This window comes from Parambassis ranga, chromosome 3, assembly GCF_900634625.1.
Source record: "Parambassis ranga chromosome 3, fParRan2.1, whole genome shotgun sequence".
Taxonomy (NCBI): domain Eukaryota; kingdom Metazoa; phylum Chordata; class Actinopteri; family Ambassidae; genus Parambassis; species Parambassis ranga.
Genome location: NC_041024.1, coordinates 11,215,140 through 11,231,477, shown reverse-complemented (window position 1 = coordinate 11,231,477; position 16,338 = coordinate 11,215,140). Strand labels below are relative to the sequence as shown.

The 16,338-nt window shown below is 39.9% G+C and overlaps 1 protein-coding gene across 15 annotated transcripts in view; it reads right to left on the bottom strand.

Moving 5' to 3' along the window:
• Positions 1-591: 591 nt before the first annotated feature.
• sox6 (SRY-box transcription factor 6) overlaps positions 592-16,338 on the bottom strand; it is a 119,711-nt gene continuing 103,964 nt past the window's right edge. For 14 of the 15 annotated variants that reach the window (XM_028401169.1, XM_028401170.1, XM_028401173.1 and 11 more), the window contains 4 exons: positions 13,741-13,846; positions 7,451-7,624; positions 6,516-6,732; positions 5,467-5,770 (listed from right to left, as the gene is read on the bottom strand). In XM_028401169.1, coding sequence (XP_028256970.1) covers positions 5,467-5,770; positions 6,516-6,732; positions 7,451-7,624; positions 13,741-13,846 — 801 coding nt within the window. Of the gene's footprint in view, positions 5,771-6,515; positions 6,733-7,450; positions 7,625-13,740; positions 13,847-16,338 lie in introns of all 15 variants that reach the window. The other variant, XM_028401168.1, reaches the window with a different exon arrangement.

Genomic DNA, 16,338 nt, shown 5'->3' with positions numbered 1-16,338 from the left:
CAGAAACACAAGTAAACATTTCCTTACACTCAGACAAAGAGCATTGGTAAAGGGATGGATTTAGTTGAAACGCATGCAGTGACAGTGGATGTCTACGTATAGCATGTGTTCACATATGTTTGTATTTATGTGATCTACACAGATATCAGTGGTTGCTTTTATGTCACTCTGATCTATGCAGTCATGGAACAAAGCTGCAAATATGTTTATGAACTTTTGCCAATATATGACTATAGCCATAACTTTCTATTCTTAAAGCCTCCATTAAAATTTGAAGATATTTGGATAACAGTTCTATGCAAAATAACCTAAATCTTATTTCTACATGTTAATAAACAATGCATATTCCTCATTTTTAGCATTGTCTATAGCCATAATAATATGTATGCAATACATGTGTTGTGCTGAGCTTCCCCTTGTGTCCTTTTGAGGTCAGTGGTAGCTATAATTCAAAAGCTATATAAAACAAGTTTTACATTTGTTACACTGGATTTTCATTGTGCAATGATGTTCCTACCTGGTATGGTTTGTTACACTGCAAATTATAAAGAATTCAGTCAGTGCCCTCCACAATAAACAATCAGTCAGAGCTTAAAACAAAATGTCTCTTTAATTTGTAAGTGTCAACAGCAGTACAAAAGATGGAGTGATGTGAGAAGCTTTCTGTAACACAATTTCTGTCTCTTTTTACAGAAAAGGAGGAAATTCTTGAGGTAAATGAGCTAAAACAGGCAGTTATTCAGCCCACCGCTGCATTATTACAATGGACTGAGACGTACAGAAAATGTTGTTATATGTCTGGATCGATCCTGCGGGGGATAATTCAATCATATACAGTAAACACATTCCTGTAGTGCCTAGATGCACCCAAATGTGTGTCCATCATTGGTTTGTTTTTTACTTAATATAGTAATACTACTAAAGTCAAGGAGATTGCTCTCCACACACACACCAATGTAAAATTATTCACCTTAAGTTTACCTCACGTCAATACTGCACATGGAAACCAAAGACTTGCTGGTGTACACGTTTAAGCCAAGCAAAACAAAAACGTAAAAAAAAAGAAATTAAGTAACATTTTCTTTTCTTTTTTTTTCTTTTTTTTTCTAGCAATAATCCCCCTAGCAAATAGTTGACCTTTTGTACTGTATAAAGAAGAATGTGAACACAAATGTGATGGCAACATTTTTTTTTAAGTTGAATTAAAAACTTTACATTGGACTGTACAGGATATTATGATAAACTATTTACATATTCAGACATAAACTTTTTTTTTTTTAAAGCAGCAACAGACACTTATGTATTTCATTTTTCTCTCATAACACCCAAACAATACTTGCCATGGGCCTAGGTACCAGCCAAGAGGAAAAAAAGTTTTTCTAAATGCAGAAAATCGTATCAGGCTGCCAGCAATTTCAAAATGACGGCTCCAGTGATAGAAGAGCCGCACACAGTGTTGCTTGAAAGACAAAAAAAAAAGCAAAGTACCAAAGACAACTATAAAGGTTGTCCTGAACACCAAATGTTACACTTCTGAACAGCAGCTAGCATGTCAGTCCAGCATGTCAGTGAATTGTGCTGATTAAATTAACACAGAGAACATTCCCACCATATACATCACAAAGTTCGGACAGAAGAAAAAAAAATAAAAAAATCAGATTACAGTAAGTGATGTTGAAACAGCATAGGAGCTTTTGTCTTCAGATTGCATGTCTTAACAAGTGGAATCGAATCATGAGGGCTACTTTTTGCAGATGGCTGGATAGAACATGAACATTAAACATTGACAACATACATTAAGATGGCAAGAAGAGCATTAACTTGGACGAGTGTGTGTGTGTGCATTTTGCCACATGAAAAAAAAAAACACTTGCACGCTCCCACATTTACAAAAAGATAAAAATCTACCATCACTTGTGTTTGTTTGTGTCATTAAATAAACACAGTCTAATAAATGCATGCAGAATTTTTCATAGATTTGAAAAAATTGCCACATACTGTGCTATAAAAAAATAAAACACAAGTGAGAAAAAATACAGCATACCATTCAGATTGTATCATGACAAATTAATCAATAAATCTTTCACGTCAAGTGCTTCTTTTTTTTAAATTAGTACCTTACTTGTTAACTAAAGAGCATAGCTTGTGTCGTTGAAGTTTGTGAAAACATAAGCAAGTGAGGTGCTTCTCTCTGTCCAATACTGCTCTCCTCCAATAAGTAGAAAAAAAAAATCAGCATCTACATGAGGTACAGTGACTTGTCAGGTTTTTAACATGAAACCACATACAAAAATAAAAAAAGAAAATAAAATAGAACAGCCAAATACATAACTTATACTTCACTAATGAACAAAAATATATTTCCTATGTTATATTTACAATAAATCTAAATGAGATGGTGAATTCACTGAAATCCTTTTCTTTTTTTATGCTCCAATTTTTTTCGTCAATTTCTCTGATTGTCCATGTTGTCGTACATACTGACAGTTTTAGAGCCAGCAGTGGCTAATAATAAATACAATATGTTGATACTCTACAGTTACAAATACAATATACAAAGCTCTGAAGTCTGGTGTTTCACAGCTCGCCGAGCCTGCTGTTGAATTTTCTGCTCACTTTCTTGTGCTCAGTCTCTCCCCTAGGCAGCCCTGAAGCTTAAACAAAGTGTTCATTCATCACATGTGTCTCTGCATAAATAAACAAAATAAGTAGACGAGAAAAAAAAAAAAAAAAAAAAAAAAAAAAAGAAGTCAGATCTGGTAACTGTGAGAGCAAACCCACTCGAGTCCAACAGGGGGATTTTGTTCATTCATGGTGTTTTTCCTCAAACAGCTTCACATTTATCAGAATTGCTAAAAAATACAATTTATATCCAGTGCGTATAACACTTATGAAACATTGTCTCTTTGTGAGTTCTTGTTTTTTCTTTCTTTTTTCTCTTTTTTTTCTTTTTTTTTCTATGTAAGCACAGTCAAGTTTCAGTTCCGTGAAGAGTCCTTTTTTTTGTTTTTTTTTAAACGGCCAGCCAACTAAAGCAGTGTGGCATGGTCATGAAAATATTTACAATCACATACAAATCAATCTAACCACCAGCAAACAGGAGCAAACGGTTTAAAAATACCATACAGGTTGACTTGGAGGGAAATCCACTTGGGTTTGTTTGTAGGAGAGCATCTCTAAAATGTTGTGTACCTCAAATTGAGAATGATGTAAAAAAAGATGCAATGGGGGAAAAAAAGAAAAGAAAATGATCAATGAGGTGGTTTCAAAAACATACACTTAAAACTTAATAATAATTTCCAACAATAGAAACAATGCAAGTCAGCACTGAATAGGTGTTAGAAATCAGATGTTAAGAGTGCTATAAAGAGCCATCTGTACCAATTAGAGCTATAGGAGAAAAATGCAGTGACCAGCAGTGGAGATGTTGACCAGTTAAAGCCAGCGACCGGCCGTTCAGCTCCTTCAAAAAGCTTTGCGCTCTCTCTGAAATGGACAGGTTCAAGGGCAAGGGCGGGGAATAGCTGGACTCATGCATTAATAATGCTGTATTTCAGATGATACCCAGTCGTCAGTCATTTTAATAATCCCCCACAGCTTGATGTACTTGTTCCATCTGCTCGCCAGTGCCTGGTGATTGGGCCGGGGTGGGAGCCCTGTTGAGGCCTTACTTCCAGCACTTTGATGGAGAGCACAATGAGGGACACACACCCCATTTTTATTGTCTCCTTTCCTTCCCTGGTGTTTTCTCCTTCTCGGGGCCAGATGGCGCCCCCTGGGTGCTGAGGTTGCCACAGGCTGGGGTCAGAACGGGGCATCGCAGGGAGGAGATCCACTTAGACCTTTTGCCCTGCAAAGAGGATCTGAGTCTCAACATCAAGGCCTTGACTGGGAGAGGAGCTTTTTTTTCTAGCTGCCGTCTTCAGAAGGTTGCCACTTGACAGGCTTTGAGCTGAAATTAGGATAGGAGGCTTTTGTGTTGTGTGTTTTTGACTCATTCTTTCTTTTAATTGCGCACAATGTGTGGTCAAATCGGTTTGAAATAAGGCTCAAAGATAACAACAAATTTAAGTGCACAAAAGCTAAAATCAATATTCCAAGGTGACGAGGTAATGTAAGAAGGAAATATGACTTCAGCCTTTTCTCTCAGTGGAGAGATTTCTTTGCAAACTGTCACTCCTTTCAAGACTGCTTCAGTAATCAACTTATTGCATCAACCCAATGACCGTGCTTCCCTTTAAGACTTCTTAGTGTCAGATTTACAATGTCTAAAAAGAATTAAGATTGGAAAAAAAAGGTTTTTAAGACCTAAGACTTTAAACTTCCCATCCAAGTGGGGCTAAAGTGTTTAACAGAATGTACTGTAGCTACACATTGTACAACATCAATTTGAGGTTGTAATGCCACCAAAGCTGCCTTTTGCTGCTGTTCCAATCTCACAGATTGGAGGACTTTGGCCCTTTAGCATGCTGGCCTGATTACAGTCACACTGATTAAGATGATGGTGAGTCAGACTGGGTTGCAGAGCTGGAAAACAGTGAGGGATGCCACGATGCTCCGTGTGCAGACTGGGATGAAACTGCTGGCCACTTTCATTGATGATCACTGCATTGGCCTCCGTGGAGGACAGCTAGCATCACATGCAAACCAACATCTACAGATGTAACATATTGTAACCTCCTGCAGAGTGTGCTGCCTCCATTTTCCTGAGTTTCACTAGTTTGTTTTTTTGTTTTTTTTTCTGGAGGGTAAATTAAAGAAAGACTGGATAATGAAGCTGCATTAAGAGATGAAGAGATTGTCTAAGACTCACAAAGCCTCTCCCAAAAGACTTTACAGGTTTTAGAAATGACGTGAAATGTTTGGCACTTATGCACTACATTATGCAACAACAAAAACATAATAATAATAATAATAATAATAATAATAATAATAATAATAATTAGTTACCTCTCTGTAATCTCTCCATATTCATTTTCAGTTAATTTGTAATGGTACTCTTGATTAAAAACATTCACAAGCTGTTGGCTGGCACACTATACCTGAGTGAGAATATTATTCCCATCTTTAACAGTTATTAATGTAGCAAAATGATCTAATTGAAGAGAAAAAAGGTACATGAATGTAAGAATTACAGGTTAATATCAAATCCTCAATTTCAAGTTCTGTCTTTTGTTTTAGGCAATAACCATGATCTCAATGAAAAAACAAACAATGAGAATTTAAAAAAAAAGAAAAAGATATAAATTACCACAACCCAAACTGCTTCACACACTTAAGAAACACTTAAGACCAAATAGCTTTTGATTCAGATGAAGCCACAGCTGCATGCTGGCTTCTTCATGATACATTTTTTTTTGTAACATTTTTAAACCTTTGTGGTAGAGTTTTTGCTTTCTTTTGCTCTTTCCCTCCTCCTCCTGTGTGAGTGTTTTGTCTGCACTGGCCTCTTCACTTAAAGACGTCTCAGTTGGCGCCGACTGGCTCGTGTGTATCATTTTCACTACTATAGTCTGATTTGGGCTCATCCTCAAAATCTTCGTACATGTCCATCTCGTCCTCGCCGTTAACCGGTTCGCTGTTCGCCATGGCGTTGGGCTCTAGCTTCATGTTGTAGGTGCTCTGGATGACAGGAATGGATGGCTCAGGACTTGCTGAGGCACTTGAGCACTCTGATGTCATCTGAGGTGAAGGTGTGGTGGTCGCCATGGTGATGGCCCCGGGATAGACCATACTGGCGCTTGTGGTAATGGGAATCTGCGGTGGCTGCCTGGATGTATATGAATAAGATATAATCATGATTATTAAGCATTCTTTCTCCTGACTTCTATCTGATAGAGATTTCAACTTAATAAACTGCAAAACAACTGATGGAAAGAATGTGGAGAAGAGCAGCTGAAAGAGCGAGGGCTGCCTTGGTCTCTTTCAGCAGTTAAAGTGAGATGGTTGGATTAGGGGTTTCCCACAGCAGTCTGCTTTAAGCCAGCAGCTCTGTGAAAATGATTTGGGGAAAGAGAGGTTCTCCTGACAGCTCCCGTTTTGAGCTGTTCAGAAACACTACCCAGTTTATTGGTGACATAAAACCAATACGTGGTTAGTGCTGCTCTTGTCTGCTATTGCGCTGGATGATTGATACTCCAGCCACTGAAGCTTATGACTGACATGGGAACACCTGGAGAAGGCTTCTCCTGCTAACCACACACAGTAAATTAAAGTGTTAAGCTTCAGACTGCTGCCCTCCAGGCTTCTCTAAGTGTATACTTACAGCTTATATCCTGTAATAATGTCTGCACTTCATGCTCCATTTGAAGACTGCTATTGTCTAAAATTATTAAATCACAGCAATTGAAAAACTCTCGATTGTAGCATACCTGTCAGGTCCTTTTAGGTGGGAGTTAATCTTGTTTTATGTTGCGTCATATGAGAACAAGCTTTAAGGATACAGATAGCTATGCTGCAGTTGTTGTTCTTATGATTCTGTGTTACTGTTGTGATCTTTGTTCCTGTGCACCTACCCCACAGTGAAGAACTGCCTCATCTCTTGTCGCCGTGAGCGCATCAGCTGCTTGTATTCTCCAATGCGGAGTTTTTTTCCGTCAATAATACAGGTCCTCTTGGGCCGTGGTTTGTACTTGTAGTTTGGATACTTCTCTAGATGGAGCTTACTCAGACGAGCCTGCTCTTCATAGTATGGCTGCTTGTCCTGGTTAGACATGGACTTCCATCGAGAACCTGCACAACACAACAGATTCAGATTTCAGGATTTTACAAACAACAAGGAAAATATTTCTGTTTCTTCTGTTAAAAATAACCAGTATATTATGTTAAAAAGGATTTGTACTGGGTTAAGGATTAATTTAGTATGGAATTGCTGTTAATTGTGGTTAACGTTTTCTAGCCAAATCATGTACCAAGATTTACTCTCCACTTCACAACCCCTCCACAGCCCTGATGCACATTATCTGTGACGATAGACATGCTTGTTCCTCACTGTCAAACTGTAAGAAACAACAAGCTAGGGTTGTAAATACTACAGCTCAGTGATGTGCCCTACACTGGCATGGATGACAGCACTTTTAACAGCTGTGATGTATTGACTCCAGTGCTGAGGGGACAAGACCCATTTAGTCTCCGTCATTTTTCATGACAAACACTTAATGGTAGTGATGGGCTATAAATCCATCTGTATGCTAAAGTGAACTGATGCACGGTAGCCTATGAGATAAAACACACTCCCTTCTTTCAGTATCAGCTTCTTTATCAGATATTTGCATATCAGTGAGCAATAAATTCCTGTAAATGTACAAAACTGAAAAATATGGTGTTAGATTAGAACAAATACTAATTAGCAGCGCTTGTTTTACACACAAAAAGGATTTGTCTCCTCAGTGAGCATCTGATGAAAGAAAGTTCTTCCTGCTGCAGTTACATTTGATATAGGAGGTCTTACCTAAAATCTTGCTTATGTTGGAATTGTGCATGTCTGGGAAGGCCTGGAGAATCTTGCGTCGCTCATCCTTGGCCCACACCATGAAGGCATTCATAGGCCTCTTAATGTGGGGTTCGTTGTTGTTCCTTCCTCGAGATTCCCTGAAGACCCGCGCCTCAGCAGGTCCACCACTTCCTGTTGGCCAACAATAATATGGTTGGGGTTTATCTGCTGAGCCATAGATTTCCTTGGACCCTGGAATAGCCAGGGCAGGTGCAACAAGAGAGAGCGAGACATTGATTCAATGATGAACCACGTCTAAAACTCTCCTTCATTTACTGCCATCACTGCTCTCGTCATCGTGACGTGAACAGTATTTCAGATGAAGGATACGAACCCTCCTTAAGATTCTTTACAGAGTACAAAACCAACTTATTTTCCTACAATCAGCATAAGACGCAATTAAAATCAAGTGCTTACATTTCATTTCATAGTGCCCACTAAAAATGCCAAGAACCTGCACCTTGAGGCCATATTTAAAATAAGAAGATCAACAAGGAAGCCCAAACTCTGACAAATAAAGTATTCTTCCAACGTAAAGTTTAATATATATATATATATATATATATTTTTGCTTTTCTCTTTTTTTCCTTCTTTCTCACTCTCTTCCTCTCTCCTTAAAACAAGCACACACACACAAACAAACCAGCCAAACACCAGAGTGTGTGCAGATTCTGCAAAGTGCTGTTTCTCAATCAGGGCATTCACAATCAGCATAAGAGAGTTTCTCTCAGTATTAAACTGTACATCAGACTGATAATGATTTCTGTTTGCATGCGCATTTGCTTCCTTTTATATGTAAGATGTGAAAGAATTAAATAAAAGCAGTATGAATATTTAAACAAACAAAAACATGTTGATAAACAAGGCTTGAAAAATAAGACAAAAAAAGCCTTCCATATGCTACGATACATCTTTAATGATCTCAAATCTGGAAAAGAAAGCTTGGGATGACTCATGCATATTTCATCATCCACATGTGAAGCCTTCTCATTAGACCATTCCACTAGCAGCCTTGGCACACGTTACCTGGGGTTTGATTTCTATTATTATTTCAGTTGATAAACAAAATCAAACTCTTAATGAGTAATGGAGGGCTGTGCAGAGACATTAATTTCAAATCTACGGAAGCCTCGCTCTGCTCTAATCACTGTAGACATTACTGCACCATCTTCAGCCTCCAGAGTTTGAGCATCAGAAAAGAATGTCTTGTTTTCAGAGCTTTTATAGGAGACAAGTGGTGAAAAAGGGAGATATTCTTCCTGTATAATACACATGTGGCTGTGCAGGAAGTTGGTTTATGCTCACAGGAATGCCTGCAGTCCAGTTGCCTGCTAAAAAAAACCTATTATATACAGTATCAATTTCCAGCTTATGAAACAGCCACGTTTAAGATCTTGCATCTTGCATCTTGCAACTGAATCATGTATTTCCACACTGTAACACTGCACAAGCTAGAATTCGTCACTTTTTGACAATGTAAAGCTTGGGCCAGTAGGAGTAGCATAATTGTAATAATGCAATAATCAATGCATAATTTGAATATAGAAGTATTTATGACACAAAAATGTGACCTTTTTTAAGTGTTGATATGACCTTTGACTCATCAGGATCCCTACAAAGAAAAACCTATTGCTATATCCAAACCTCTGCCACTGCTTCATCACTCACTTTAAGTCTTATTTAATCTAAAACAAGCATAAACAAATGTCAAATATACACTAAACTCATTACTTTTATAAACACTTTCTCAGACTTTGCAAGCACCTTGTCTTGCTTTAGCCTCCAAGAATGCCATAGGCCCTAAAGCCATCATGAATTCAGAAATAATACACTACCTTTGCTGCCACCAAACCCCACAGTACGTTAATTTCATTTAGCATGCACTCACTGTACAGGATGAATTGATTTCACTTTGTTTGGTTTTGACAACCATGTTTATTGTGCAATGAAATGTGGTGTGGCGGAGGGCTGACAGTATCCATCAACGCGGGGCAATCTGCTGACTGCCGGGGCCAGATGAAGGTATTCATTAGCTCAGGAGCGCAGCGCTCACTCAGACACGACAGCCAGTGTCTGCACCCCGGGATCACTTGCCGTAATTTACGATGCCTCCCGTGCCATTACTCTATCACTGACACTGATTCAGCAATTTATATACTGGTGTGCATGCATACGGGCAGAGGTGATCTTCTTATGGGAGGGGGGTGGGGGGCGGATACAAAACAACTGGCTGCCATCACTAGTGCCACATCCATAGTTAGCCAGGAAACCAGCCACGTGACTCGGCTCATTGGAGGGGATCCAGATGAGGCATGGCTTTTGCTTCACATGATTGCACACAGAGAAGCACCTGTCAGATGCTACAGAAAGCTGTAGAATTAAACAACAGGAGTTTTACATCATCTTAAGTTGTAGTGGGGCAGGTGCCATGCTCTTGGATATGTAAAGAACAAAGTGATTAAAGTGACTGAGACATAGGGCTGCAGCAGTCAGACAGACAGATACACCTTTGACCTCAAACAATGGAGAGATCTTTATGGTAATGTTTTACTTATATGTGGATGCTGGCTCTGTAATATATATGATTTAATCAGAGGCATCCTGTGCATTAGCACAGCAAATTGCTAGGATGTGCAACATGCAATTTGCTGCAACATTGTTTCAGTTTTTTTCATTGAAAAACCTGACACTTCTCTGGCATTTTGCAAATGAGCATTAACTATTTTTTCCTGGAGGGGCAGGACATTTAGGAATCAGTTAGTTAGGTGTGTGATTGTGTAAATAAACACAGATGTTTAGCAGTGACAGGGGCAGGCCCCCTGGGTGGTAGCTGGGGAGAGAGCGAAACAGAGGGAGTGCTGCTTAATAGAATTTATTGTGATTCATGAGGCCTGCAGCTCAAGTGTGACAGAGCGATATGAGAATCCCCTTTTAATTTGTCTCTCCTGGAAGCACAGATGAGCAGCATGAATTACAGTGTGAAAGAATGATCGTGTGTGTGTGTGGAGGGGTGGAATAAAGACAGGGAAAGCGAATAATAAGGAAGCAGAAAAAAAGAGAGCAAAATAGAGAGAGAATAGTGAGGCCCCAAAAGCCTATCACACCTGTGAGCTGCAGGCTGAGACTCGAACGTGTACCAAGCCAGAGGGTAACGCTGCCCCAGCTGCCCCCTCTCCTCCTCCCTTTCTCCTCCTTACTCATCTTTGTTCTCTGGGCAGACACATAATGTCACCCAGGAATCTGTTCAAGAGGATGAGCCTCAGTGAGCAGGCAACAATCACGCAAACCTGTCAAGCCCTCCCTGTTGGGATCAAATCTAACACCTCTAACTGAAGGCATTTACTGCTGACAATAGAGCCTCTCCCTCAGTGCAGGATCAGGCGAGATTTATGTGTATGAACGGACAGGATACAGCGCTCAGTGGCCCTGCTTGAGCCTGAGCCCACGGCATGCTAATTAAACCATTACAAATTACAAGTGATATGAGCCCTATTAAAACATGTCAGTCATCTTTTTCCTGTTAGAATGATTTAAGTTCTTAAGACCCTCTGTGTGTTGGTGTGTGAGTGCATGCACATGGAAACTTATGAACAAACAGCCAGCTTGTTTCAACATGCAGACTGTGGTTCAACTTTTTTCTGCTCTACCAACTCTGTTGTGCATTTAGCATAAAAGTGTAAAAGTCTGTGCATGCACAACCATGTGTGGTAAGTTATAAAAGATTTTCTGTTTGAGGTAAATCTGGATTTTCCAACTTAAGATGAATTGTTTAGCTATTCTTATTTATCAATGATTATGTCTGCTGAGTTTCCTCATCTACTGCATTCTTTAAGAAAACCCCCTCAGGTAAAAATGAAAAATAAAAGTAAAAGTAAGATCTTGAATCCCATGGCCCCACATTGGAAGAAAAACACCAAAACCTTCAAGATAAATAAATGTTCATAAGAGCTCAGAGCTACCAATGTAAAAAGGTCATCATTAGTGATCTGTAACAATACAACACTACTGTTCTTCTAATCTGTTCCACAAGGACTTTGGCTGGATGCTTTCTTCTCACTCTATGGCTGATAATATCTCACTGGATATTTATATTAATTCTGTTTCCTGCCTCCACATATCTCTCAACAACTTCTTTGTTCTCTGTAGGCCGTCGGTGAAGGGGGCGGTTTAGGCAAACACAACCTCAGCTATACGGCAGCTTCACACTGACGTATGTGAATGAACAAATGGCCTGTCTGACTTTTTGCTGACGTTTCTGTGGTATTTGGTCATGTTTTTATCATAGCTTTAAAAAAAGAACGAATTAATTTGCCGTGGGATCATGTGTGTGGCTCATGACTTTGTTAAATGATGGATATCATATCTGTTTCTATTCCTTCACCACTTCTTTTTCCCGTTTTTTCAATTGCAGTCGTTTAGGCTTCGGTTGTTGCTTTGCAAATATTAGCTTAAGCAACCTAAAGCTTTCTGTGAACTGCTTTGATAACAGACATCGGCCATAAGCTGTGCTTTTCAGTGTGGCTGGTATGTTCTGGAGGGAAAGCTGGTGCACACCAAGGGGCTTTCACACCCTATGTATGGTTTGGGAGGTACACCCAGTAATTTTCCTTTTGAGGAAAACACCAAAATATATGTAGAGTGTTTGTAACTACTGGGAAAGAATGTGTCGAATTTTAGACGTTTCCAAATTAATGTAGCAAAATGACCCAAAACCAAACAGCATTCTGGTATAAAAATGTCACAAATCAAATTCAAAATCAATTTTTTGGCATCTTGGTTTAATAGAAAATAGTATTGCCATTTAATTAATAGTTATAGGCATAACTGACACAGTTGTATGTCATCTGCATAACCTTTGACCCTTTAAATTAATGTTGTAATTTACAAAGTGCAAAGACGCTACAATAAATGTGTGCTTTCTGTTTCTATATATTAAGATTTATTACGCCAAGCCTCCATTGGTTCAGTAAAAAAAAGTAAACATGTTACACACATGCAAGTAAACACAAGGTTCAAGCCTGCTTCACATCATTCAACTGTATGTGCCTTCCTGTTGGTAGAGTTTAAAGAGACAGACAGATATACTTGTGGTGTAGAAGAAGAAATGGTAACTGTCTGTTCTGAGTTATGTGCACTGCCCTGTCCCCACCCACCCACCCCACCCCTGGGAAGAGGACCTCTCTGCTCCTCTAACCTCTGTTTGCTCCTAATCCATAACCCACTGGGAACACTGATGTGAGGCGTCTGGCCCTAGCCATTCCCTGAGCCCTGAACAGGACTTAAAAGGACACAACTGCCCTGGTGTTCTCTCTGTTATGGTCCTGACTCCACAGTAGCCACAGAGGGAAGGTTCCCACTGGGAGAGCGAGCACTGGAAACACATCTGTCCGAGGAGTCAGACGGGTAGGATGGGATCCTCTGCTGTGGCTCACATGGGAAACATGTCAATGAATCCACTAAATGCACCTCTAATTCTCATCTTCAAGATTGGGTGTGATGTGAAACTAGACATGCTTTAAAAATGGCATTTGCTTTGGAGCGGGTAAACAAACTTTCTTTCGGGATGTTTTTTTTTTCTTTATAAAAGTCTGAGAACCAATTATGCAGGAACATTTTTTTTATCTGCAACCAAAGAGGAACGGGGTTAAAATGCTATTTAAATAGTTGATGGGTTACATTGTCCTGAGAAATATCTATCCCTCTGCCTTGAGACACTTTGAGGCATCAAAGATGAGTCAGAACCATTTTCCTCTTTGCCCTGGCTCTGAAGTGCCATGGAAACTGCCACAAATATTTATGTCAGACAAACATTTGTGCACTGAGGTACTCCTTGCTCCAGTGTAGCAGCCAGCCACCACAAAAGCAGATGACGCTTTGTCACGTTGGTGCAATCAGAATTTACACCCCTGTGCCCAGGACCTCAAACAAGCACAACAGCAACAGGAGTCAGGCTTGGAAAAAAGCCAGCTTTGTCCTCAGGCACCCTTGTCCTCCGCTCACCTACCTGTGAAAACCTCGGAGCCACAGCTCATTTCAAACGGCATTCATCCCAGCCCCCACCTCCCTTTTTACACACACCTACATGTTTGTGCACACACCCCTACCAACCACTCTGCATCTAGACACATATAGTAGAAAGCTGTGTGTAAAAAGGGTGTAAAGAATCCACCTTAAGGTAATCGTAAAATTATATGTGGTAAAAACAAGACATACAAACAAAACAAAAACATAAAAAAGAATGGCCTTACCATCTAGATCCTCTGGCCTGGTGAGGTCAATCACTCTGTGGCCCATCTTCCCTTCCTCTCCCAGTTTGCTGAGGTGATGCCCGATGCTGTCAAAATGTGCTCTCTCCTACAGAGAAATACAAACAACATTTTTACAGTGAAAAAAAAATGTAAAAAAAATAAATAATAACCCCATCAGGAGTCTGAAAATTTGAAAAGGATAAAAAGTGTCTTTGATAAATGCAGGTTGTGTTGAAGAGCTGCTCTTTTGACATGAGCTAGATGTAGCTTTTTTCCTCATCTCTCTATTCAGCAGCTGCTATAATGGATGACAGGAGGCAGAGAGACAGTGAGGGCCAGGGGTGCTCTAAATAGATTTACAGAAGGATACTTTGTGATCCCAAGCACACAATGGGGCTGTGGCCCTCTTTGCAGAGCTCAGATTTTCCTCTGTAATCTTCTCCGCACATCCTCCCTTCGAGGCTACAGTGCCCAGAGCTCAGCGCCCATCATTTATTCAGAGTTCATGCTTTGGAGAACACACCGTGTTTTCCCGTTTGTCATGTTGCTTTGTGCTCAGATTAAACTTGGCATCATGTTGTACTTGACGCACAATGAAACCCTGTCATTCAGCGCTCCGTGACAATATTAAATGTCATGTCCGTGTGCATTTACAGAATAAAATAACAGCTTTCGGGGGGCCTCTGAATAGTTGCTGCACATTACACTTAATGTATTATGCAAGGGGAGAGTGCCGACTGCTGCTGGCTCCATTGTTGAATGACCTACTTCCTCAGTGAATACACAGGGCATTAGCAAAGGGCTGTCTTCCTCTCTAAAGACTCAACTAGGAGATGGACACTTTGACTCTGCATGATACAAATAATCCTCCCACCACCCCCTACCCCCTCCCTCCTAGGTTTTTGCTTGGATGACACTAAAAGCAGGCATGTTGCCACCATTCAGAAAAAAAGCATTTGTTTTACTCCCAGGGTGTGCGTTCAGCCTCTGCTAGAGATGTCCTGTCTGCACTGACCTCTGCCTCTTTTCTTTCTTAACAAGCCTTACATACAGCATGAACAGACACTCAGGTAGAGTCTTGACACAATACTAACAGCTCCCCTGCCACACACACTGACACCAACACACACATTAATTTTTGAGCTCCTCCTTTGTAATGCATCGCTCTGTTTCGCTGTTTGTTCACTTTTCCACCCCACAGAGACGTTTTCTTCTCAGAACAAAGTGATACAAATGTAAGCAGACCTAACTGGAAACATATAGTGGAAGTATGAATTTGATTCATTGTTAGTCTTAATAAATAAAATCATGTTGGCAACAGAAGCAACCATAAATTACAGTGCATTTTTGGGGGAGAAAAGAATTTTTTTGTGTGTGTCTGTGAAACCATTTTTTTTCTTGTCGTTTAAAAAAGATATGACAGGATGAAGGATGAAGATAGTTCAAGTCCATTTGAGGCCTTTCACAGTATTTTGATTTTCCTCATGCTTTTATTTATTCAAGAACTATTTCTCAAAAGAAAGGACTGCGAGAGAAAGAGCACTGCAATTTACCATCATACTTGAAGGAGCAGTCATTATTTATGACCAGCTGAGTGATTCTGATATACAATTAACCACTACCTGCTTATGGCCTGTGATTAGAGGCTGTCTGTCTGACGGCCTTTTGCTTACTTAAGTGTTTTCTAATTATGACATATGTGGTGGTCCCTGCTGGGCAAGAGGACACTTTGTAAAGAAAAAAAAAAAAGACGGAGCATGGTGCATTTCCCGATGTCACATTCTGTGTAAAGCAACACACGCGTGGACACGCACGCACCACACAGAGACATATTCATCACCCAGCCACATTATTGCTCTTAATGAAAGAAGCTAGCAGCCCGATGACAAAGTGACTGAAGTGCGATTAGCTGGATGGGCTGCTTCAGATGCTGCTTGGACAGTCCACTAGGAAGACACAGCATTCATGTGTTTGTGTGTGTGTAATAAAGTAGTCATCTCGTCCCTCTTCTGTGCTTCGCTGGCCCCCCTTGATCAATCAAGTCCTTTTATAAACTCATGATCATTAAGCATCATGTTGGGCTGTAAGAGGAGAGAGAACAGTGGCCATCCATCAATGAATTTCATTAATAACTAGCTCAGTGTTAAACTTCTTTCTCCAAGTCATATGATTAGTGAGCATCAGCACATTAGACAGCTTGGAACAAGGGTGAAAGAAGCTTTTGTTTGAGGATTCTTTGAGGTAGCTTTATTTGACATAAAAAAAGGAAAAGATTTTTTGTGGTTGTGTAGCGTTTTAACATACTGTGATATAAAGGCCTAATTACAGTGGTATTCCTCTTGTGTTAGTGCTGCTAATTAATATCTGACTATCCGTGCAATATGGTACCACAAATTTTCATAAAATTTTATATACTGAGCTTAATATACTTATTGGTTATAAGTTTGGTAATTTATAACAGTGAATTAGAAATATAGTTGGAATTAGGGCCATAAATTATCTCCCCCAGCATCAGGGTTTTGTTTTAGGGCTGGAAAATATTCAGTGAACTAATGCTTCTTTACGGCCCACGCATCAAGTGCTGTGATAAATTAATGG